Here is a 22,993-nt window from a genome sequence, read left to right on the forward strand (position 1 = left end):
TATCCATGGTGCTGAAAGCCACCCACCGTGGGTGCAGCACCTTTCATGTTCGGCCTGGGCCCGGGCGGCATTTGGGCAGTGCCAAGGACGGCTCCCCGAGGCCTCCTTGCTCTGTCCTTCCCCTGGGGCCCAGCTTCTTCCCCCTCTTTCTTGCCATACTGCAAGCTTCTGTACCATTCCCCTTACTCTTTCTTGGCTCCAGCACCCGAAGCTGTGCACCCCGGTCTTTCCACCAGCAAGAACATGGGGGGTAGTTTCCATAAGTGGTTTTATTACTGGTTAGATTTTTACAAATTCTGATAGCTGAACAGACTTTTCCACTTTTTAAAATTCTAAAACATCAGAACAACCAATGAAGGGCTTAGGACTAATTCAAAGTAACAAAACTCTTATCAACATTTTCTTCCTTTCGTTCTGTTTTTCTCCTTTTTTGTTTGTTTGTTTGTTCTTTGCCCTGGTCATAAATATACAGAGAGGAAACAGTGGTGGCCGGGAAAAATGTGAGTTTGGGGAGATACGTGATCGAAAGAACGGGGGAACAATATATAAGGCACATGGGCAGTCTTTGAATCTTACAGAAGCTTTCGCCAACTTAAATTAAACGCGGTTTCCCTTGCCCCGTCCACGGATCTGTACACTGACACAAATGTTGTGTGGCAAATCGTTCCTCCGAGTTAATCCGCCGTCCGCCGTGGCTCCCGCACCAGAATGAGCCACGCGGCTGTTCTCCCGCTGCCCGGAAAGATCCTAAGTTGTGGCTAGTCCCGCTGTGAGAACTCCTCTAGTTTAGAAAATACACTTGGAATTCAACTAAGAGTAATCTCCTTTTTAAAAAAGAAAAAGAGAGAGAGTCATCAGAAAAGGTTTGTCAGTGTTGTCTGTGAAGGGCTTCGCGACTCGTGGACTTCCAAGGGCCCAGGCACCGAGCTCAGGACGGAGGTGACCGATGGCATACTGGGGTTTGTCAAGTCCGTGAGGGTGGTTGGGGTGCTGGACGGGCTCATGGAGGTGTTGGAGATTTCCGAGGCGGGGCCCGACGGCGTGCCAGCTTGGAGCGTCGCGTCGGAGGTCTTGTCCACCCCCGTGTTCTCCTGCCGTAGGAGGTTCCGTCTGAATTTGGCCCTCGCGTTTTGAAACCAGACCTACAGCCGTTCCACGGGAAGGGGGAGAAGAAGAGACAGGAGTTATGAGGGTCTGGGTTTGTTTCTGGCCCCCGTGCAGCATGGAAGGCCTGCATGATGGCAGCTCCGGCCTTCTGAGGGCCTGGAGCGAGAGGCTTCCGGGGCCCTTCACCCCGTGACTCGTGGCCGTGCCCACCGGCCCCTCGTGCTCCTGGGCCCTTCCCTCACCTGTGCAACACTTGCTGGTCTGGCTGGGCACTTCCTGCTCACCTCCCCACCACCACCGTTGTCGAGGGCAGAGCAAAAATCAAGGGACAACACAGCTTGCAATGGAGGAGGGGAGGAGGTGTGCCAGGGACTCTGGTCAGTGGCCTTCTGGTGGGCCACCGCTCTCCCTGGGGTCAGCCACATGGGATAGATCCACAACCCAGGTAGCTCAGGTGAGCCCCTGGACTCCAGATGCCAGGGGCGCCTCTCACCCAGGCAGCCGATTCCAACAGCGCGCCTTCCTCGGCAAGAAGGGAACTGCATGCCCCCCCTTGCAGAACCAGCCTTACGGTTCTGTTGTAATGTGCAGGAAAGCAAATTGCCCCAAGAGCTTCCAGCAGAGGGTGACCGCAGTCCTATCGACGCCAGGGAGATCCATCCAGCTAAGTGGGAGCCGTAACCCGCGTGTCACACCCTCGTGGGCCTGGCACATGACGGGCTGCTTCTGCTGACTTGCAACAGAAGGGGATCTAAGACCATTGCGGGTGCTGAAGTGAAAGGGTTTGATGAAGGGGTGTCAGGCAGCAGAAGCTAAATTAGTGGCCAATGGACAGCCTTTTATTGAGTTTTGAAAGAGAGGACCACGAAACGAACACTGGCTGTTCCGCTTGCTGTAATATGGATGCTTTATCAACATAAAATAGGTATCTGTATTTATGCTGCCTGGAGCCATATTTTATATCATGGATTGTAATTATCATGTAAATTTTAAATGCACACTAATAAATATTGATAACGGCTGGGCAAAGCTTATCTCAGTGTTTGGAGCTTTTGGAGCGAAGGGGGTGATAGGAAATGCAATTGCACGTTATGGTGAAAAACAGCGACTCTCAGCATCGCATCCGGCTGAACAAAGCTGGCCCATTTCCCTGTTGAAGGCAGGCTCCAACACCTTGTGACGGCCTGCCTGGAGCACCCTCAATCGTGCCCGGGTTTCTTCTCCTGTTCTTGCAACGCTTCCAACGGGTTTATTATTTTGCATGCTTTCTACATACCCTCTGCATATTGCATTTTTGATGTAACCCGCTTACAGACCAGGCAGCGTAAAAGTAGGTTAGATGAATAAATGATACGCCTTGTTTTTGTTTGGTTCTGAAGCCGTCGGCTGGATGGCTCAGCAGCGCTGCAAACGCCCTCTCGTGTGCCCATCTTCAGCAGGAGAGGAAACGTGGCAGGAGAGGGAGCCAGGGAGGAGAGAGGCCGGAAGTGCCTCTGCTGTGCCTTCTCCCGGCCACTTTTGTCTGCCGTGTTTGCCCTGTCGCCGGAAAGCGGCTCTGGAGTGATTCTCTGAATTTGTACACGGCCCGCAGATCCAAAAGGGTTCTGCACAGCTGGAATACATGCCTGGCTGGGAAGCCTTCCACTCTGGACTCTTGCAGTTGCTGCCACGTCGGTGGCGTTCCACAGGTCTGGGGTCTCTACGCAGCCGTTGTGGCAGCAAGCGCAGGGGTCTGGGACCTGAAGCCCCCACTAGAGTTTACTGGAAGGCGGCCCTCGGACTCTTGTGCTGCGGTGCATGCCTGTGGATGGCCGGGGACAGCACTGCAGCTTTTCCCCAGCAAGACAGGCTGTCCAGCTGGCTGGTCCACCGGCCCAGAAAAGCTCTCACACTCTGGCCGTTTGGGAGCCTTGGCCGGCAAAAGCCTGGAGCACCTCACGAGGCTGGCGGCTTCATTCTCACATCCCCTTCAGCCACTTTCTCAGAGGCAGGAAGAATTTGATGCTCTTCGCGGCTTTACAGGACCGGTGACTTGAAGTCGCGCAGATTTATCCTCCGAAAGTTCATCTCACCTTCTTTTAAGCCACGCAAACTTTTCTACATCTTAGTCTCCTTCCTTTTGGGGATGGGACCGCAAGACCAGACTTAGTCATGGGTCTGAACATGGATTGCAATGGTTTGCACAGTCAGGTGCGTTCCGTGCTGCTCACCTGGAAGCCTTCGCCTTCAGAGGCTTCCAGGTGGTCCTCCTTTGGAATGAGCCGCAGCGGCATGCCCATATTTTATCCTGCCATCTGCTTTCAGCTGCTTCAGTAAACTGCCAGCGAGAGGGAGGGAAGGCAGCAGGAACCGGTGCGAGTTCTCAGCCCCAACCTCCTCGCCTCTCTGCCCCACAGCAAGGTACTCCCGGCCCCCCCACCCTTCTGCAACCACGAGGAAGGCAGCCAGCATGGCCTGCTTTGCACTAGCTGCAGGGAGCTGGGTGTGCTTGTCCATTGGAGCCCCACCTCCGACACTGCAGGATTGTGGACCCGGGGTGCAAATAATTTTCAGTGGTGGCGCCCCGACTCTGGAACTTGCTCCCCAGGAAGGTTCGCCTGGCACCATCGCTTTATTCTTCTCGGCATCCGGTGAAACCCTTTTGATTGCCCTGGCATTTTAATGTTTAATTGGTTTTATTCTGGGTTTTATTATTGAGGTTGGATGCAAGTGTCTTGTTTTGTTCTATATTTTCATTTTTTTTCTTTCCTTGTAAGCCATCCCAAGACGCTTGCAGTGGAAGGCCTAGAAAAGCTTTAAATAAACAAACAAGCAAATAAATAAAGCTATGGCCTTTGAGTCGTAATGCCTGGCAAATTGTTTTTAAATGTTGCATATTAAAAAATGCAGAATTTTACTGCAGGGGTGGCCTGCCTATAAACCATGCAGGGAGCTTCAGCTAGCAAGAAGTTTTGAAATGCAATGAAATGTGATGAAACGCAAAATAGTCCCACATCTGTGAACCCCCAGGCTGCAGAAGGTTGCATCCTTCTCGTGATCCATCTCAAGTGTCAGTTCTTGCATAGCCAAACTAGATATCAGCAGGTGAAGGGTTTACAGAATACAGAAAAGAATCTTTAGCCAAAAACCTCAACACAGGAAAGATGTGTTATGTATAAAAATCAGCGAGCTGCTTCACCCCCTTGTGATGTTTCTCGGCTGACACAGGCCACACTCTTCCTTCGGTGTTGTTTTTGTGCATTCACGAGTCGTTTTTCATCCTGCCTGGAAACTGCCCAAGGGCCAGGAAACCAGAAGCTGTCGGGGCAGCGGGAAGATGCAGGGCCGTCGCAGCAGCCATTTGTCACCCTGCCGTGAGTGTCGTGTGGACACCGCAATGCCGGGGCGAGGGGCAGCTCCAATCTTACATGCTTCCCGTGGGCACTTCACAGTTGTGACGCTTGCGTTGTGTTCCTTGTTACGGCTTGACCGCTGGAGCCTTTCCCAAGGAAGTGGAAAGGTGGACTCGTGCTCCCTTTTGAGGATAAACCAATCCATGTGAGGGTTCCACCAGAGCCAGGAGCACCTCCCCACAGGCGCCTCAGCTGGGGGGCAGAGTCCCCTTTGGCGTGTAGGGATTCCACCTAGGGCTGACGAAGCCCCTGCCTGACCCCCTGGAAGGCCGTTGTGGTGTGGTGACCACACACTGCTAAGAGAACGGAGGGCTTGACCCCCGTATGTTTTCATCTCAGCTCGCGTTTCCTTATTCAGAAACATGAGGACTGGAAACGTGCTTTATCTTTAGGACAACGGCAGAGTGGCTGAGCACACGCTTTCCGTCCAGAAGGCCCCAAGTCTGTTCTCAGCTGCATCTCCAGGGAAGGCTGCAGAAACTCCTGCCTGAAAGTCTGAAGAGCTGCTGCCGCCAGTCAGTGTTGGCAGCACTGGGTTAGATGGGGCGAAGGTCTCATTCAGCATAAAGCAGCTTTATTCCTGTACCCAGCTCTGAATGGAAATGGCCAGTTAAAAGACCCAGGTCATGTGCAGCTTTGCAGATCTTTCAGCTCGCCCTGACTCTCTCGATTGTGCCAACGAAGCTGCGAGAGAGGCTAAGCCTCCCCAAGGAATTCATCTGAGGAGACCAGAAAATGGTCGGACTCTCAACCTTTTCGAGACATATACGAATTGAGAAGTCCTTTCTCCATGTCTGGATCCCTGTGGAGCCAAAAGAGCGCCAGGCAGCCGAAGGGGACAGAATCAGCAAGCCTGGGAGAAGCCCGACCGTGCCGAAACCACAAGGTAGTAGATGGTATACCAAAGTTTTACATAAATACCTAGAAAAGCTGGGGGAGGGCAAAGCATTCCCCCCCCCCCTCCCGGCCCCACCAATGGGCCTGGAAGCCACACAGTTTTGAGTTCGTAGGAGCTGGTAGGAGGAAAAATCAGAGGAAGAATAATGGGTCATTGTAAGCCGTCTAGGAAGGCCTCGGCAATTATAGGCGGTCTATAAATAAATGTAAATAAAATAAATAAATCAGGGGAACCTGGAAAAGCATGTGGCTCACTGAAGCTCTGAATGCAGCCTCTTCAGCACTGTGACATTTTATTGCAAGTTCCACTTGGAGTTCCTTGTCCTGGAAATAAACCATCTGGAAAGCCTGAATATCACCTTCCCTGTGGCTGATTGGGAATGATGGGAATTATAGTCCAATACATCTGAAGGGAAGGGACCTTAACGGACAACAAACCTCACCTTTGCCCAGGGCCTTCCCTCCTTAGGATAAAATATAATTCTATGCCAAGACATCCAAATGTTCTCTTCTGTATTTTTTCTGCTACTTATCAGACACGATTTGGTTGGGGGCATAGGAAGGACACAGAGCTAAGCCAAGCACTGAGGCCAAATGCCTGAAGGTATTACGCAACGATCAGCTTCCCGGACTTCATCAGGCGCTGCTGACATATTGCAAGCATTTCCTCATAGTTTCACAAGGGCTAGAAACTTGCTCTCCAAAGGAAAAAGGTTGCACTTCATGCTTATGAAATTGGATTCTGTATCTGATTGATTTCTGCTCCTGTGCAATCGACTGCAGGACGTGTGGTGTCGGGGTGAAGAGCCTGGGACTGGGACTCAGGCGATCTGGGTTCTAGTCCCCGCTCAGCCATGGAGCCCACTGAGTGGCTTTGGGCCAACCTACCTCACAGGGTTGTTGTTGTGAGGATAAGATGGAGGAGGAGAATGATGTCAGCTGCCTTGAGCCCTTTGTAGGAAAAAGGCAGGATATAAATCGAAAAATGAATGAATGAATGAATGAAATGCAAACCTGCCCTCTTGACAACCGTGTAAACAGATCTACCAAGAGCTACGAGACTTGCCTGGAATATTGAGCTTATCTTCTGCTTTCCTGGACAGACCCAGACCTCCCTACCTGTGGCAGAAAATACACCTGCAGAAGCTTCGTACTTCAGCTTCCAGCACTCCTGGCCATTGGGCAGGGGAGCTACCTAATACCCAAGCTTGCTTCCCCGCCTATAGGACTCCCAGGTAGTTGGGAGAATCTGGGAACTGGAACCCAACATCTAGGGAAACTGGTGCAGCAAAGCCCTTGGGTTGCCCTGCAGCCACTCAGGGGTCAAACAATTCCTCAAAAATCCTGCGTATTAATTTCACTGCTCTTTAATATCTGAAAGGGTTTAACATGTTAGCATCACTCTGTGCCGCCTAAATTTGCCGGAAGTGGAAGTGGAAGAGTGACATTTCTGCTAGCTATAAATGAGGGCCTTCAAGACCCTCTTTACCCGAAAACCAGGCTTGGATTGGGCAGTGCCTCTCTTCAGACAGAGAATGGTCCTCTTGCAGCCCTTCCAAACTGGGATGCACAGATCCTGTGGATTAGCCACGCACTGACAAACTGCAATGGCACCCCCCCACTTCAGAAAGGTATGCAATTTGTGGATCTGCTGGCATGAAATACTTTGTATGCCGAGCTAAGAAAAACATGCACCCACTGAGCAAAATACCCCCTCCCCACTCCAAAAAGGGAAAGCTGTGCAGCAGAGGCCAGAAAGAGGCAGACATATATAAATGTTGTTTAACGTTGCCTACTTGTATCTATTTGCCAGCAACTTCCATAATTCTGTATGATCAAATGTACGTACAATTCCAGAAAGTATTTTAAATATAGGTTTTAAATCTGTTTCAAATCTTCGCATTGTTGCGAGGTTTTACTTAGGTTTTTACTACTATTTTATACTGTAGTTTTAAACTTTTATACTTTTATAGTGTATCTAGGAAGTCCAAAGTCTTTTGACTCTGTGCTGCATTTCGTGGTCTTTATGAGAATTTCTGGGAGAGAAAGCGGAGTGTACAGGTGGCGGGACGATCAGGAATTTGTGGGTGCATGCTGCCCCCCGGCTGCAAGTTAGACACCCCCAGCCTAGTTTGACAGCTGTTTCCATTTTGCACGTATTCCACTCTTGCCATTTCCGTAACTTCCCTGATTAGCCGATGTTCTTAGTACAAAAGGAGAACCTGCTTCCTCTGCTAGAATCCCAGGATCCAGGACTGGACTGAACCTGCCACAGAAGACACCACAGAAGGGTGAAAGGGCGTAGAGACTGCTGGCTCTTCTGAGCTTCCTGCATGTTTTCAGTGCAATGAGGAGCTGTTTTGTGCTGCAATGGTGAAATGTCCCAACTCGAATTTCGTAGAATCGTAGGTGCGTAGGGTTGGAAGGGGCCAAGAAGGCCATTGGGTTCAACGCCAGTTGCACTAACTGCCTGTTTTCTCCTTGAATGCCTCTAGTGTGGAGGAGCACACAACCCTCCCATGCAACTGGTTCCGCTGTCGTATTGCCCTCACAGGCAGGAAATTCTTGCTTGCGTCTAGCCTACACCTGGTGTACTGTAGTTTAAATTCATTGTTCCATGTCCTACAATCTGGGATGCCTGAGAATCTCTTCCTCCTCCTCTGTGGCAACCTTTGCAGAATGTTGCCTCAGAGTCTTCTCTTCTCAAGGCTGACCGGGCCCAGTTCCTTCAGACTCCTATCTTCACTGCCCTCCTCTGAAACCTTTTCAGACGATCGGCATCCTCTTTAAACCTGGGTGCCCAAAACTGAACGCTGTATTCCAGGTGAGGTCCGACTGATGCAGAGTAGAGGCAAACAAGTGCTTCTCTTTTTCTGGAAGTGATGCCTCTGTTCATGCATCCCAAAATAACGTTTGGCTTTTTTGCGGATACATCGTGCTGCTGGCTCAAATTCAGCTTGCTGTTTACACCAACTTCAAGATGTCCCTTTCACTCTCGGTATCGCTGAGCTAAATATTCCTCATCTTGCATTGATGCAATTTATTTATTAGAATGTCATGGGACACTTTGAAAAGCTTTACTAAAGTCCAGGTAACTTATGCCCACTGCATTTCTTCTGTGCATTTGGGTGGTAACTCAAAGAATGAGATTAGGTCTCTTTGGCATGACTTATTCTTCGGAAATCCATGCTGGCTTCTGTTTATCACATTTCCTTCAAGTACATGCAGCCTGAATTGTTAATGATACGTTCCAGTAATTTCCCAGGGACTGAGCTTAGACTAACTGGTCGATAGTTGCCCACTCCATCTTTCTGCCCTTGCTTGTGGAAAGGGACCACGTCAGTACTCCTCCGGACATCTGGCACGTCCTCTGTCCTCCAGGAGTTCTCAAATAGGACACATAGGAGCTCAGAGGGCTCTTGGGCCAGTTCCTTTATTACTCCGAGATGGAGAGCATTAGGTCCTGGAGATCTGAGTGCATCTAGCTCTTCCAGGTGCTCCTTGACCATTTCGCTGTTGATCTGGGACCGCCATCCTTCCTTTCCATTTTGCGTTTCCTCCTCCGTAGGCAGGCCTCCTTTTCCTTTGTGGGAGAAGACTGAGCCGAAGTAGAACACCTCTGCCTTCTCCTTGCCATCTGCCCTTGATGCGTTGCTGTACGGCCCTCTCTTTCGTTTGTCTATTATTTTGTACGTAAACGGCTTTCTTATTTTTAGCACACCTCGCCAATCTCAGTTCATAACTCGCATTATCCTTCCTGACTCCATCCCCGTCTTTCGAGCCTTGGGCCTCCTTTGCACCTCCTCGTGTTCCTCTTAGCTTTTAAGTGGTCTCCACAATCTCCATTATGTGCAGCTGAGTTTTTTGTTTTTGTGTGGTTTTCTATTCTTTTACTTTGCTGTAAAAGTAGTTGTTGTAGTGCTTTAAGAATTTCTTTTTTAAAGATTTCCCATCCCTCCTGGAGTCTTCTCTCCTTTAGGATGACTTTCCTTATCACTGACTTGAATTCCTTAATCTTGGACCTTCTGAAGTCAAGGATACGTGTTTGGCCACAGCAGGAATTTGCCATCCTCTTAATAGGGAATTCAAGACCGATGTGGTTGCTTTCACCTAGGAAACCCATGGCTTTCTTCTATCTAGAAAATCAACTTTGTCGGTTCGTATTCAGTGTAGTGAAGCCCCCTCGTCCTGTCCTCCGCTTTCTGCTAGAGGAAGTCACCAGCTACACGTGTGAGGAATCTCCTAGAGGGTCCGTGCTTGGCTGAACGTCTCTCCCAACAAACATCCCGGAAGCTGAAATCGCTCATGATGACCACATCGCGTCTTGTTTCCCCACTGGCTACTTGTTTTTTGAAGATAATGTCATCTTCTCCTTAATTTGGTGGATGGTAGCAGGCGCCGAGCCTGGAGGAATATTGTCCATGGGGTTGCAATGGGTCGGACACGACTTCGCAATAACAACAACAAGCAGGCGCCGATGTTGCTTTTGGGTTTGGCTCCTCTTCGGCTGACCTAGATGCACTTAGCTCTTGCTCCTGTAATTGCGGATATAATAACTCCTCGTCGTGCGACTCCTCCCCCCCTTTTATCCCTTCTATTTTTCTTGAAGCACTTGAACCAATCTATTTTTGAACTCCAGCTATGAGAATCTTCCCACTACATTTCAGTAATTGCCACAAGATCGCAGCTGCCCTCATGTATTCGAGCTCGAGTTCATGTTGTCTGTTACCCATGCTCCAGGCACTGGTGTAGAAACATCACGGTTCACTAGGGGTATAACCTGGTTTTGTTTCTGGGTTCTTTGGTATGTTGCTATTAGTTCTTATTAGAGAGTTTTGCTCTCCTGTGGGGCTTATTTCATTTCCTGTTATCCTGCGTCTTTGTACATCTTCCTCCCCATGTGATCTAATTTAAAGCCCTCCTGTTGAGGGTCTTTCCTTTGCGGCCAAGGACTTGTTTTCCGCACTTTGAGAGATGCAACCATCATTTGCAAGTTGTCCTTCATCCAAGAAGCTTATCTTTTGGTCCCAGAAACCAAATTTCTCTCTTTGGCACCACTGCCTTAACGAGGCATTTACTTGGGAGTATTTTTTTCTCTGTTGTTTCCTCTTCTCTTAACTGGCAGGATTTGGGGGAGGACTATCAGGGCGCCCGTGTCCTTAATTTTCCTGCCCAGAGGTTTGAAGCCTGTTATAGTCCTTGTGGCTGGCAGGTGCTCCCACACAGGTGAGAAGGAAGGGGTCCTCATGGGCAGGTTTTAGGAGTTGTGGGCATCTATCAGTCACGTCCTCGAACTTGGCTCCAGGTAAACCGCACACCTGTTGCTTGCAAGGCCGCTGCTGCACACGTGCTCGCCCGTTCCTCGTAGTGGGGCGGGGGGGGGGTCCCATTCCGGCGGCTTCGTCCTTCCTTTGGTTGCCGCAAGCCTGGGAAGCCCTTCTCCCGCCGGGGTCCCTGCCGCTTTGCTCTGGGTAGACCCCCCCCCCCGCGGTCTCCTTTCCCGGTCTCTGCCGAGGACGGGCTGCTCCTCTAACCGCCCAGGGCGGCGTTTCCTCCCGCGCCGCTTCCCCAGCTGCACCGGCCCGGCCTGCGCAGCTGCGGCGGAGACGCGAGTCGGCGCCACGTGGGAAGCGAGGTAGGCGTCGCGGCCGCGGGGCGGGGCGGGGCGGGGCGGGGGGCGCCTCCTGTGCGCGCGGGGCTCTTCCTCTTCCTCGGGCTCTTCCTCCCGGCGGGGGCGCGGCGGCCGCCTCGTTGTCCGGGCGTGGCGTGGGGTTGCGTTGCGTTGCGCTGCGCTGCGCTGCGCAGCGCAGCGCACTTCCCCTGCGCGCTTCCCCACGGAGCCCGGCTCGGCCGTGCCCGGCGCTGGCGCCCCCCCCCCCGCGCAAAGCACCCGCCATGCTGCGCGCTTGTGTCCCCCAACAGCCCTGCGAGGTAGGCCAGGCCGAGCCGCCGCGCTGCAGCAGATACTCCCAGTGCCGCCCCAGGCGGGCGGGCACCAGGACCCAGCCCGGCCGGGCCTCCCTCGCCCCGCTCGGGGCCAGGCAAGCCCCCCAGCCGGTGGACGGCCGGTTGGGGCCTCCCGCGGTCTGCGCCCCCGCGGCTTGTTGGAAGGGGCTCCCTTGCGCCGCCCCCGGAAGCCTCCCGGGAGGGGCGCGGGCACGACGCGCCGGGCAGGAGCCCAGGCCCCCGCGGACGGACGTCACTCTTAGCAGCCGCCCTCGATTTGCTGCCCGAGCGGGATCGATTCATTACTGCTGATTTACGAAACTTGGATTCCGAGGCGAATTAGTCCGTGGGGCTCTGCAAGTGGATTGTGAAGAGGCCACGTGGCGCTCCCCTCTCAGCCCAGGCGGTGCTCTTCCTTCCCTTGGCCCCTTGTGCTGTTTGTCCCCATCTTTAAAAACGTGCAAATACCTCTCCCGGCTTGGCTGCCAGCTCAGCCCTTCGACCTGCAGTAAAGTGGATAATTTTGGCGCGTGTGGCCCTGACCCCTTTACGCCCCCCCCCCCCCCAGCTAGTCTCAACCACATTTCCAATGTGGAATTTCGACCTTGGGATAAAAAAGGTTGAAAAGCAGTGACAGCCAAGAAAAGCAGTGCAAAATTTGACACTGTGTTGGGTGAATGGGGGCTATGGGTCCACCCTGTGCTGCAAACTTATTTCTCTTTATTGTGTTTTAATTTCCCCGCTGTGGGGGTTTTAATGTGATGTTTCTTTGTGTGACCGAGCCTTTGGCCACGTGACTTCATCAGGTTTTTGTGAATGTCAGTTACCTTGTTTTGGCATTGGGGCTATAGTATATGAATTTTAATTTAACATTAATTTTAATGCTATCAGACGTCGTGGGGGGAGACTGCCCTCAGACGAAGCCTGGGGATATTTTAAATGAAAGCAAAGCAAAACATTTCAACAAAAGCATGTTTCCTGCTGTACAGGTTGCAGACAAACACAGATTCTCTTTTGTGTGTGGTGAACCTGCAACCGCATGAGAATGTTCTGAGGGTTGGACCTGTTACTGTTAAAACACATTTGGACGTTGCTTTGAGGGACCCCAAAGAGAAAGCCAGCTCTAGGGCTGTTGCCAACATTTAGCTTGCTTCTGAGACTTGTCGGAAATACTGTAGTTGGTTGGACAGGAGTACAACCTTTGAGACCTTTCTAGCTCTAGAATCCTATGATCTTATTGTATTTCTTTTCTGGCATGCAAAAATGGAAGTGGCCAGGCACTGGAAAACCCTATCTGACTATTTAATTTCAAGTGGGTTGCCCCTTTAGGATTGGATGCATAAAATCCTATACATGTTTAGACAGAAGCACAGTCCTGGAATTCCCAGCGTTTCCCAGCCAGCTCTCCTGCCTGGGTCTCCATTCTATTTTGGATGAGCGTGTGTCTTTTATTGGGACTGCAAGATGGGTGGCAATATTGGCTGGAAAACCGAGGCCGAAATCTGAGGCTTCGAATCCTCTCTTGAAATTTGTGGGGGGGATAAAAAGCGCAGCTGGTAAAAGGCCCAACCGGGGAGCAAGATCGGCTGTGGCCGAGCACCTTGTACAATAGCGAGCCGATAAACAAAACACGCGAAGCAACGGCTCACACCTGCCCACTCATGTCCAAGGCAGAGACAATGCCCGGGAGGCCAAAGCTGGCGGAGTTTTCCAGGGCCGGGAGCCGCCGAGCATGCGCTTTGCAGCGGAGAACAAATGGCAGCGGCGCAAACAGTTTGTGGCGGACGAATGCCTCCGAAGATGCAAGAGCTTTTCTCGACCAAGCACGGGACTGGACTTGCAAGCCCCTGCTCCAGCTGGCCCCGTGTTCGGCAAAATGTCAGGATGCGGCCCAGGCGGGCCGGAGCCCTGAGTTCCCGGCAGGCCAGGAGCTCTGCCAGCCTTGCTGAAGTGAAGGTACAGCGACCCTCAGGTTCTCTGCTGCAAATGGTAGCCCTGGATTCTTTGATTCCCCCCCCCCATGCGTGCCTGCCCCTCTTGCTACCCCACCCTTGAATTTTTGTGCCTGAATTTGTTTCCTTAAATCAAATCCTCTGCCCATGCTTTTTTTTTTTTTTTTTTGCAAATGCAGTTGCCCTTAGGAAACAAGGTCTTTCGAAGATCCGTACACAGAGACTTCAGAGCCAAGGTACCTTAGATACGCAAATCTGCACAGCTTCCTGTCTTGCGGGCCCAAGCCCTGGATCCTTTCAAACCTAGCACTGGCCAGAGATTCCAAGTAACCCACAGCTCTCTGGACGAGTGGTGCGGATCGCCAAGATCCCCAAAGGACTAGAACGTGAATAGTTCACAAAGAGATTGTGCAGCGACAGCTTTTTCCGAACGCGTGAGTTGCACAGGCTTCAGGCCCAGCTTTTGTAGCTTTTCTAATTTTACACAGATTTGGCCATAGAAAAAAATACCAGGAAAAAAAAGACACTGTCTCAAAATGCACATCTCCTCTGCACAACTGAAGTGTGAGCATGTGGGATATTCCAGTTCCCTTCAAAATGCACAAGTACAAATTTGTGCAAATACTCATGAATGCATCTGAGCAAAATTCAGTCCTGTCAGCAAGAGGACCATGGAATGAGAAGCAACTCACAATCTGCACAATGTAGACAGAACTGCTTTAACAAATCCACATTTCTCTGGTCAGTCGCAGCAGATCAGAAAATGCTTCTGGTTTCCGTCTCCCTCAGAATAGCATCAAGCAAGAAGTTTTTTCCTCCACCGAAATAAAATAAATGCAGAAGAAGAACACCTGGGAGAAAATCAACAATGGATTCTCTCGTGAAAAGAGTGCTGTGCCTGGGTTCTGAAATGGTCCACTAATTCACAGGCTCTGCATATGCTCAGTGGCACCCTGTTGCTTAGCACTAGCTCAGTAAACATGGGCCTGCCCAAGCCGCCAAGCTGCACGGCCCTGCTTCTGGCCTGCCTCCCAGAGCGGTCGGCATTCATCAGAACTGCCTTCTGCAACCTGGGACGCCCCAGATGCTTTGGATTCCAACTCCCATCAACCCTACACAGCATAGCCAGTGGCTACACTGAACACCATCTCCTCTAACTCCAAGGCCTGAAGATCTCGGCACATCTCCTGCAGCCATCCGTTTTGCCGCTGCTTTTTATTAACGGCACCCTTAACGGTGTCCTTATTCCTCTTGCTGGTTTTGTGCCATGCTTTCTCATTTCACTTTTGTTCGAATCGTGTATATATTTAAGGACCTCTGGGAGTTGGCAGCTGAGTTGGCAGACTATTATGCCTCTATTATATCTCTATCCCTCGCCTTTCTCCCATTGCGGAAGTCAAGCGGGGTACACAAGTTTCCCAGGGTCTCCCCTCCAAGCTCAGGCCAGCTCCAGGCCATATCTGGCCACTGAACACCACGGCCCCAGACTGCGTGGAGGGCAGGCAAAATTGCCGTGGAGCTGGATTCTAGTCTGGATTCTGTACTGGGGTACCAAGAGCCAGGACGCTCAGCCAGATGTCCATCAGCACCACGGGGGCTCCCACTACAGCAGCCGCATGAACGAGATCCAGCCTGCCCTCGTCCTGGGAAGATTCGGGGACCACAGCGTCCCTTAGGAGCAGCGGCCATTGCTGGGGGCGGCCAGGAAGTGCGTCAACACACACACACACAGCAAAGAAGCCTCCTTCGGCCGAGTCAGGCCATCATGTAGTAGTGCCAGCACTGACTGGCAACGGTGTCTCCGGAGATCTCAAACAGCCATTTTTCCCAGCCCTACTTGGAGATTCCGGGTGTAAACCGGGCACGTTCCGCATGCTTTACCCCTGAGCTATGGACCTTACACGAAAAACTAAAGATACCAGTCCTCATGATTTAAAGTAAGAACAGAGGAAGCTACCGACAGACCACTGGTGCCTCTGCTCCAGTGCCACCTGTGCCAACTGGCCAACACTCTGGACTTGGGGCCTTATGCAGGCTTGGAAGGGGTTCTGCCCACTCAGTCGCGGCTTCACCTCCTTGCACACCGTTAGGTGTCGTTACCACACACAGAACCACCGCCGGGCGTCCTGTTCCACGCGCAACAGGCATTCACAAGTGCACAGCGTTGTACTTACAGTCAGGAGACTCATTTTGGGAGCTCACGGTCAGGAATGTGTGAGCTCGCTCCCCAAAGTACAGGGGCCATTGAAAGGCTGCCTCAACTGCTTGGCATTTCAGGACACCTCGACATTTGCAACCCATCGCAAACCCTTCTGGGGGGTTGCTACACAAGAGGCCACGCAAGCATTGCAGCTGTTGCCAGCCTCCCTCCTGCGCACTTCCGGAAGTTGTGGAAGGGACACAAAGCCGGACGGACGCGACCAACTCGAGCCGGCACCGGAGGCTTTGCAGGTTGTCTCTCCGGCGTTCCAGAGCAGGGTGGCTCTGGGCTGCCACCACCCGGGGCCTTCTTACCTGGAGAACCCTCTTGGTCAAACCCGTTTTCTGCGCAAGCTGTTTCAAGTCCTTGGCATCCGGATTGTGGTTTATAGCAAAATAAGACTTCATTGTCCGCAACTGGTGGTGTTTGAAAGAGGTCCGCATGCGCTTGGTTTTCTGGTTGCTGGGGTATTGCTGGTCTCTCTCCAGGTGGTCCCCGTCGTTCTCGTTGCAGCTCAGGGCTACAGGGGAGAGGCGCAGGTCAGGCACAAGAGGCCAGGGGGCTCTCCCGGCCGCTCGCCCCCAGCCACTTGTCTCTTCTCCCCCCACGAAAGCCACCTGCTCCCCCTCCCACCCCGTCTCGTGCCTCTGCGTGCACACGCCGCCCTCTGGCAAAGATCCTCAGACAATACTGGGACAATTCCGCACTTTGCACTGCCCAGCCGCCTCGTGGGACAGCAAACCCGCAACCCACGCACGCACTCGCACGCACTCGAGCCTCAGAGGGGAGAGAAAACCTCATTCAGGGCCGCAGTCTTCTTTTTGTCAAACTCGGCTACACAAAATACGAAAGAGGGCCATTAAGTAATACGCTGTCTAAGGGGTCAGTGCGCAGGACGGATGGGGAGAAACTGTGTGGCCTGGTAACGCCTTCCAACTATCATTTGACGCAAGGCAGCCAGGTGGGAAGGAAGGGCTGTTGCAAAGATACAGGGCTGCATCAAAGACCAGATCAGCTTCAAGAAAATTCCTATTGCACCCATTACAAATCCGGCCTGGGGCCCCCGTTTTTCCCCGTGTGCTTCCTAGAATCAGCTTCCGTCAAGGTTCCCTGGTATGGCCGCAAAAAATTCACTAATGAAGCTTACACAAAGAGACAAAGAAACCGTTCAATAATTAACCAAAAAAACCAAACAAAAACAAAACCCGTTTGCACAGTGAGCATGATAGGCACAAATTAATTTAAAAGGGAAACGAGGCATGAGTGTGCACCTTTCAAGCGCCACATATGCAAAGTACGGGGAAGCGCGAGTCATGCGCCTGGCCTTTGGTGCAACCTGCCGTCCACTGGCTACTTCAGTGCTCGATTCCTCCCGAATTCCTCCTCTCTGTCATTCTAAGGTTAAAACAAGCCGTATAGCGAAAGGGCTCCTATTCTGTTCTTCTTTAATAATTATATTTCCACTCTACCCAAATGACTAAAAAAAGGTGGGGAGAGAGAGAGAGACGGAGAAAGAAATCAGATAAATATCTGTCGGGGGAGTGTTGAAATGTGAATTATTGATCCGGCTGTCTAAACATATCTGCCCAGGCTTTTAAAATTGTCCATCATCACAGATTCAACATACTTTTGATATGGATCTACACTGACACAGCCTTATTTCAAATGCAGATAATTTATCCTATTGGAAATTACTGAGTAAATAAGGAACCCCCGGAAGTCAACTGCGGATCTTAATATACCGAACTAAGTTATGGATCATCTGCAGGCGGCAACCAAACGCTCACAAACATGTAGGGCAAGACCCGGGAGCTGAACTCAGAATAAAGGGCCATTTTCCAGGGCCACACTGGATCAAAACACAAATCCTTCTTCCTTCACAACAGTCTCTGGCAACCCCAGATCTCAAGTGACTGAGGTGGTAGCACATCTACACGCAGCCTGACCTTTTTTTGCCTTCTGAATCTGGTAACTGAAAGGTAGACTTCCTCTGGAGAGGGAAGCTCCATTTGCAGCTGTCATCCAGGAAAGACACAGGTAGACCTGTTGTCTAAACTGTCAGGCTAACTCGGCATCGTTGGCCTCAGAGAAGGCAGCCGTGACAGAAGGGAGGGGGTTTTTGGGCGAATGGGAGCTTCTTAGCTCCAGGATTTCTGCATGAACTGGACTACCTAGACCTGGTCACTGGCAAGAAACATAGAAACAGAGAAGGGGCTTCCCGGGCCATCTAGTCTGACCTCCGGCACCAGCCGGCTCCGCTCACGACATGCCCACCATGCGCATGTCCAGCCTGTCCTTGAACACCCTCACTGACGGGACCTCAACCACCTCCCGAAGCCCATCCCATCCCCTAGAGATGGCTTTGACTGGCTTAATGGACATCTGTGCTGGGAACTCAAGAGGAGAGGGTCTCCTTGCCGGATCTCGAGGCAGCACCCGACACCACCAGCCGTGGCGTGATTCCGGGGCTTCTCCCTGGACTAGGCAGAGCTATGGTGTTGTGGCTGAGGTTCTCCTTGGAGGAGTCCTTTCGGAAGGTGGTCTTCCAGGATTCCTACTTGACCCCGTGGCCACTGGTTTCGCCGTCCCTCAGGCTCCTATTTTACGGCCTGCACGATTTAACAGACAGATAAGCCGAGTGTGAGAGGCGTCCAGAGCTTTGGGGTCTGGTGCCTGCAGGGTGTTTCCTGGAATGCTTTCCATCGAAATCTAGAGGCCGCCCCGAGTCAGTGTCTGGGGTGTCTGGAAGCTTCCCTCAGTCGGTCGAGGCAGAGGTGCCCCCAGGCAGCCAAAGGGGAGCTAGCCGCCCACCTTTCGGAAGGGGTGGGAGTGTCTCTCCTGAGCCCCTTCCTTTCTGGCCACACGGGCCTTGGCCACGTCCGGCTTGGCTCGCTGCAAGGCGTTCTGCAGGGGGCGCCTTTGCGGTGGCCCTCAGCGCCAGCTGATTCGCGGGCCCTCGTCCAGTCGCACCGGGCGGCTTGCAGGGCACAGCCGGGTCCCTTCGCCATGTGCCTGTCTCTGGGCAAAGCCCTGGCCAGGACCTTCCAGGCCCTCGGAGGCTCTGGGCAGGCCAGCCTGCAGCACGAGCCCTGTGCCCGCATCTTAAAAGATCAAGCCCTTCGGAAGCCGGTTTAGCCAGGGTGCAGACAAGGGCTTCCGTGCGCCCTCGCTCGGCTCCACCTCTGCTCTTCACCCTCTAGCAGGAAGGCCGCTTTTCTCCAAGCAGGCCCTTGGTGCGTAAGCGGCTCCCGCAGCTCTCGGGGCTGGGGGTTGCTTCCTCTCGGTCCTTGTGGTGTTTCTAATTGCGCCTCCCCAGATGGGCTGCGTGGCTAGTCCAAGCCCCCCCGCCCCGCTGCTGGAACTTTTGGTGCCCCTCAGCCTCTGAGCTCAGAGGACTGCCCCCGGGGGGAGCTCGGTCCAGCAGGACAGCTGATTTTGGATGGGGGCGCCTTCCCAGACCTTGCACCCGGCAGCGCCAACCTTCTCCGCTCCTCGCCCCCTTTGCCCTCTCTCTAAGGCGGGTCTTCCGGCCCGGAGAAGCAGTGGACGTGGGTCTTGCGGCCCCGGCTGCGGGGGGTGGGGTGGGGTGGGGTGGGGAGGGGACCAGGGCCCCGCTCCCCTGCACTGTGGGTGGAGCTTTGCTTCCAACGGGGATCTGGGAAAGAGATGATCTCGGAGCCATGGGATCGCGCTCCCCATCAAGGTCTTATTTTTCTGGGCTTGTTGCTATCTGAGTGTCGTTTCCTTAGAAGATAGGAAATGCATCACACGCACATCAATTAAATAACACCGGGCTGAAGCTGCAGAGTGCTGAGTCACACAGAACGCTTAGCCGGCTTCCTCGGTGGTCCCGTGCGGCTCAAACGCGTGCTCAGCACTAATTGACTCCAACGCACGTGCGTGTAGACGCACATACGCACAGCAGCCAATATCAGGGCAGCGATGGTGGAGGCAGGATAAAATTAACCCCAACCTGATCCTCCAGACGGTGTGGTCAACACTGGGGCCTTTGCCAGGCGCCACTTCAAGGGAAGCTCGGAGGGCGGCAGCAAGCGGGATGCTGGAAGTTGCTGGCCTGCACCAGCGGCGGGTTGGACCCGATGACCTTCTTGACCCCTTCCAACTCGACTATTTTATGATGCTAGATTCTAACGGGAAGAGTGTGAGAGGCAGTGTGGTGTAGTGGTTAAGGGCATGGGACTGGGACTCAGATGAGCTGGGTTCGAGTCCCCGCTCGGCCATGGAGCCAACTGGGTGACTTTGGGCCAGGCACAGCCTCTCAGCCCAACCTACCTCACAGGGTTGTTGTTGTGGGGAGAAGATGGAGGAGGAGAATGATGTCAGCTGCCTTGAGCCCTTTGTCGGAAAAAGGCAGGATATAAATTGATAAACAAACAAGCAAACAAATAAGAGTCTTCTCTGTGGTGGCCCCCAGTTGTGGAAGGATCTCCCCATGACAGCTCATCTGGGCCCAACACTGTTATCTTTTCAGCACCAGGCTAAGACGGTCCTATTCTCCCAAGTATTCCGTGGCACGACGGGGTGTTTTCATCAGCGGTTTTAACAAGTCTGGTCTGTATTAAATTGCTTTAGGTGGTTGGAGTTTGTAAAGCGCTTCCTGTATTGGAAAGCAGCCACTGCTTTTCGGCTCCTCCTGTGTGTCGGTGCACTGGGCCTTGCGGATGGCCGCGAACGAACGGAAGGCTCTGGGAGCTTTACGCAGCTATTGGACAGGACAGAAATGAAGTCTTCCTAGTCACTGCCCTCAGCCCCGCTCCGGAGCAGCCCTTGCCTGGCAGTGCTTGTCCGGCCCACACGCCCTGAGCTGGGCAGGCCACAAACCCACTGGAAGAACCCACCAGAGAGCCACCTGCATTTTATTGCAGCCAGGGGGCGGGGGGCCGGACTTTCCCGCACTCAGTGTTTTTGGATATGGGGGGAAAGGTGCTCCTTTTGTGACTGGTTTTATTCTTGTCAGTTTTGGAAATTTAAGTGCAGATGGCGCCTGCGTCCAGCCCAGGGTGGCAGTGAGTTCTCCCAACCGCTGGGACGCAAATCAGCCATCCTGAAGGCCTGGGGGGGGGGGCGGTTGGAAAGGCGGCGGCGGGGGACCTCATACGGGGCTAGCAACAGACGAGTCTGTCTCCTCTGGGCAGCGAGATGCAAGGCCGTTGGCCAGCGAGACTGAAGGGGGGGCGGGAGGCATCGTGAATCCAGCACCGGACCTGCTGGGAGGTCTCGGCTTCTCCCGTGCCCCGCGCGATGAGGGTGCGGGGGAGCCACCCCCGCAAGCCTCGGTGGGAGCCGGAGGGGCGCGTGTCGCCCCTGCCGAAGCCCGCGCGGGGCGCAAGGGACCGCTGCCCTCCCCGGGTCGCCCCGCGCTTCCTGCGCCCCGTCTGCGCCGCGTGGGGGGCCAGCGCCGAGCGCAGCGGGGGCGACGCAGCGCACCGGCGGACCCTTGCGCCGCAGACGCCGGCCTGGCCCGGGCTCGGTCGGCCTTCCGCGCCCGGCTGCTGCGCCACGGACGGCGCCGCGCCCCGTGCCCCCCCGCCCTACACCGGACCGCCTGCCCACGCGCAGCGCACTAACGGGGCCCTTTTCGAGCTGAAGGACCTGCCGGCCCGCGCAGACAAAGGCTGGATCCCGCCTTTGTCTCGTCCTGTGGCCGCGCAAGTAGTCTGGACAGCCATTCAGCCTGGCCGGGGCGAGTCAGGCGGGGCGCAGGGTCGGCGGGTGGGGTGGGGTGGGGTGGAGAAAGTGGGGTGGGAAGACAGGCGCTGGCTTGGAAGGGGGGATTTCCGCGGGGAAAGGAGGCAAGCCCCGTGTCAAACGCAGAAGGTTTGGGGTGAGGAGGAAAGTAAATATCCTGGGTTTTATTTTCCGTCTGTGGCGAGATGATAGGCGAGGAGCGCGGCTCACGAAGGCTTGGATGCCGCCCGCCCTCCCGGGGAAACTGCTAGATTTAGCCTTCTGGCTCCGGCGGTCCTGCTGCTTTAGGGTCGGGCTACTGCTTGGAGCGGTGTTTCGTGCTTCGGGGCTGCAGAGGGGGAAGCTGAGGCCGGCCGGGCGGCCGGCACCCCGTCTCTGGCTCTCTCTGGCCGCCACCGCCAGCGCGCAAGCTCCGCGGATCGGGCTGCCCGCGGAGCCTGACACAGGAGATACCTGCCGCCGGCCCCTGGGTGGGGGAGCGGGCCAGAGAGGCGTGTGGGGCGACGGCCCGTGGCTGGCTCCCAAGCCGGGCGCTGTTCTCCAGCGTGGCCTCACCCGCGAAGCGCCCCGGCCCACTCACACCGTCCCCCGCAGCAGCGGCTCGAATCGCTCGGGGTCCGCAGAGCGGGGCTTGGCCTCTGCCGGCCCTCCCGGTGGCCACTGGGCACCTCTCCACCCACAGCCCCTCCCCAGTCCACCCAGAAACCGCCCCGGTGCCTCCTGCTGTGGGCGCCCTGGCCCCGCTCCGCCAGTTCAGCCGCTATGCACACGTCTCTGCGCCTCCCCTTTTCCTTGCGGAAGGCGCCCGGGGCAGCTCACGCCCTCCTCTTCCTCTCCGTGTGATCCTCACCTCCCCCCTGTGAGAAGGACAGGCGGAGAGTCAGTGAAAGCTCCAGGGTCTGGCTGGGGATGATGGGAGCCGCCCCAGGCCAGGGAAGGCGGCTTTAGATGGAGAGGCTGCCATGCCGTGTCTGGGGAAACCAGCCCGCCTGGGAAGTGCATTGGCTGCTGCATGGACTGGGCCTCAGAAGACCCGGGTTCAAATCCATGCTTGGCCGTGGGTGACTCGGGGGGGGGGTGGCTCTGAGGATAACATGGGGAGGAGGGCTGCCTATGCCAGCTGCCTTTCCCTCCTGGCAAGCAAACAGGGAGCGATGTCCCAGCACATCAGTACAGAAAAGCCCCTTCTACCTTCTTCGAGGGCGTGGGGAAGACTCGGGGAGCACGACAGGCATTCAGAGTGGCCGGCAGCCCCCCCGGGTGGGAAGGGTGCAGCTACCATGGGCAGAGAGCCCCAGCCAGAGGCTGGCACGTCTGTGGAGGGGAGAGGGGTCTCCCGCCAGGTGCCCTCTGGATGGAACTTCCAGGGCTGGCACAAGTCTATCTCTGAAAACCTCCAGTGTCCCCACTGGGAATCCAGATACAGCTGGAGCCTTCTGCTCACAAGCAAGGTTATAGGGAAGTTCAGGAAAAATAGGCAGAGCGGATTAACCTTCCCTCCTCTTCCTCGGGCCCAATGACTGAGTAAATTTGCTCCGTTTAGATTCCCAGCCATCCAATGACAGTTTGTCCCGAGTTCACAACTCAGTGGGGCTTGGAGCACCCAGATCTCTGTGATGAGCGGGTGCGGGGGGGGGGGTATCCAAACATGGACTCTGTACCTTCTGGGAAAAAACCTTTTCCTGCCCCCAAAAGGCACCAAGCCTCTGAACACCGGGGACTTTTCTTCAGAGGTGCCCAGGAAAGGGATTCCCGCACACGACCCTTTTCCCCCAGGAGCGTGTGGGTCC

The 22,993-nt window shown here is 54.2% G+C and overlaps 1 protein-coding gene across 1 annotated transcript in view; it reads right to left on the reverse strand.

The window, feature by feature from the left end:
* Window positions 1-352: 352 nt before the first annotated feature.
* The window catches only part of LHX2 (LIM homeobox 2), a 28,562-nt gene continuing 5,921 nt past the window's right edge, over window positions 353-22,993 (reverse strand). Inside the window, exons 4-5 of the mRNA XM_044440011.1 lie at window positions 15,809-16,014; window positions 353-1,142 (exon numbers count right to left, since the gene is read on the reverse strand). Coding sequence (XP_044295946.1) covers window positions 855-1,142; window positions 15,809-16,014 — 494 coding nt within the window. The 3' untranslated portion in view covers window positions 353-854. The remainder of the gene's footprint in view (window positions 1,143-15,808; window positions 16,015-22,993) is intronic.

The sequence above is a fragment of the Varanus komodoensis genome, unplaced genomic scaffold (assembly GCF_004798865.1).
Source record: "Varanus komodoensis strain SLA01 unplaced genomic scaffold, ASM479886v1 scaffold36, whole genome shotgun sequence".
In the NCBI taxonomy this organism is placed as follows: Eukaryota; Metazoa; Chordata; class Lepidosauria; order Squamata; family Varanidae; genus Varanus; species Varanus komodoensis.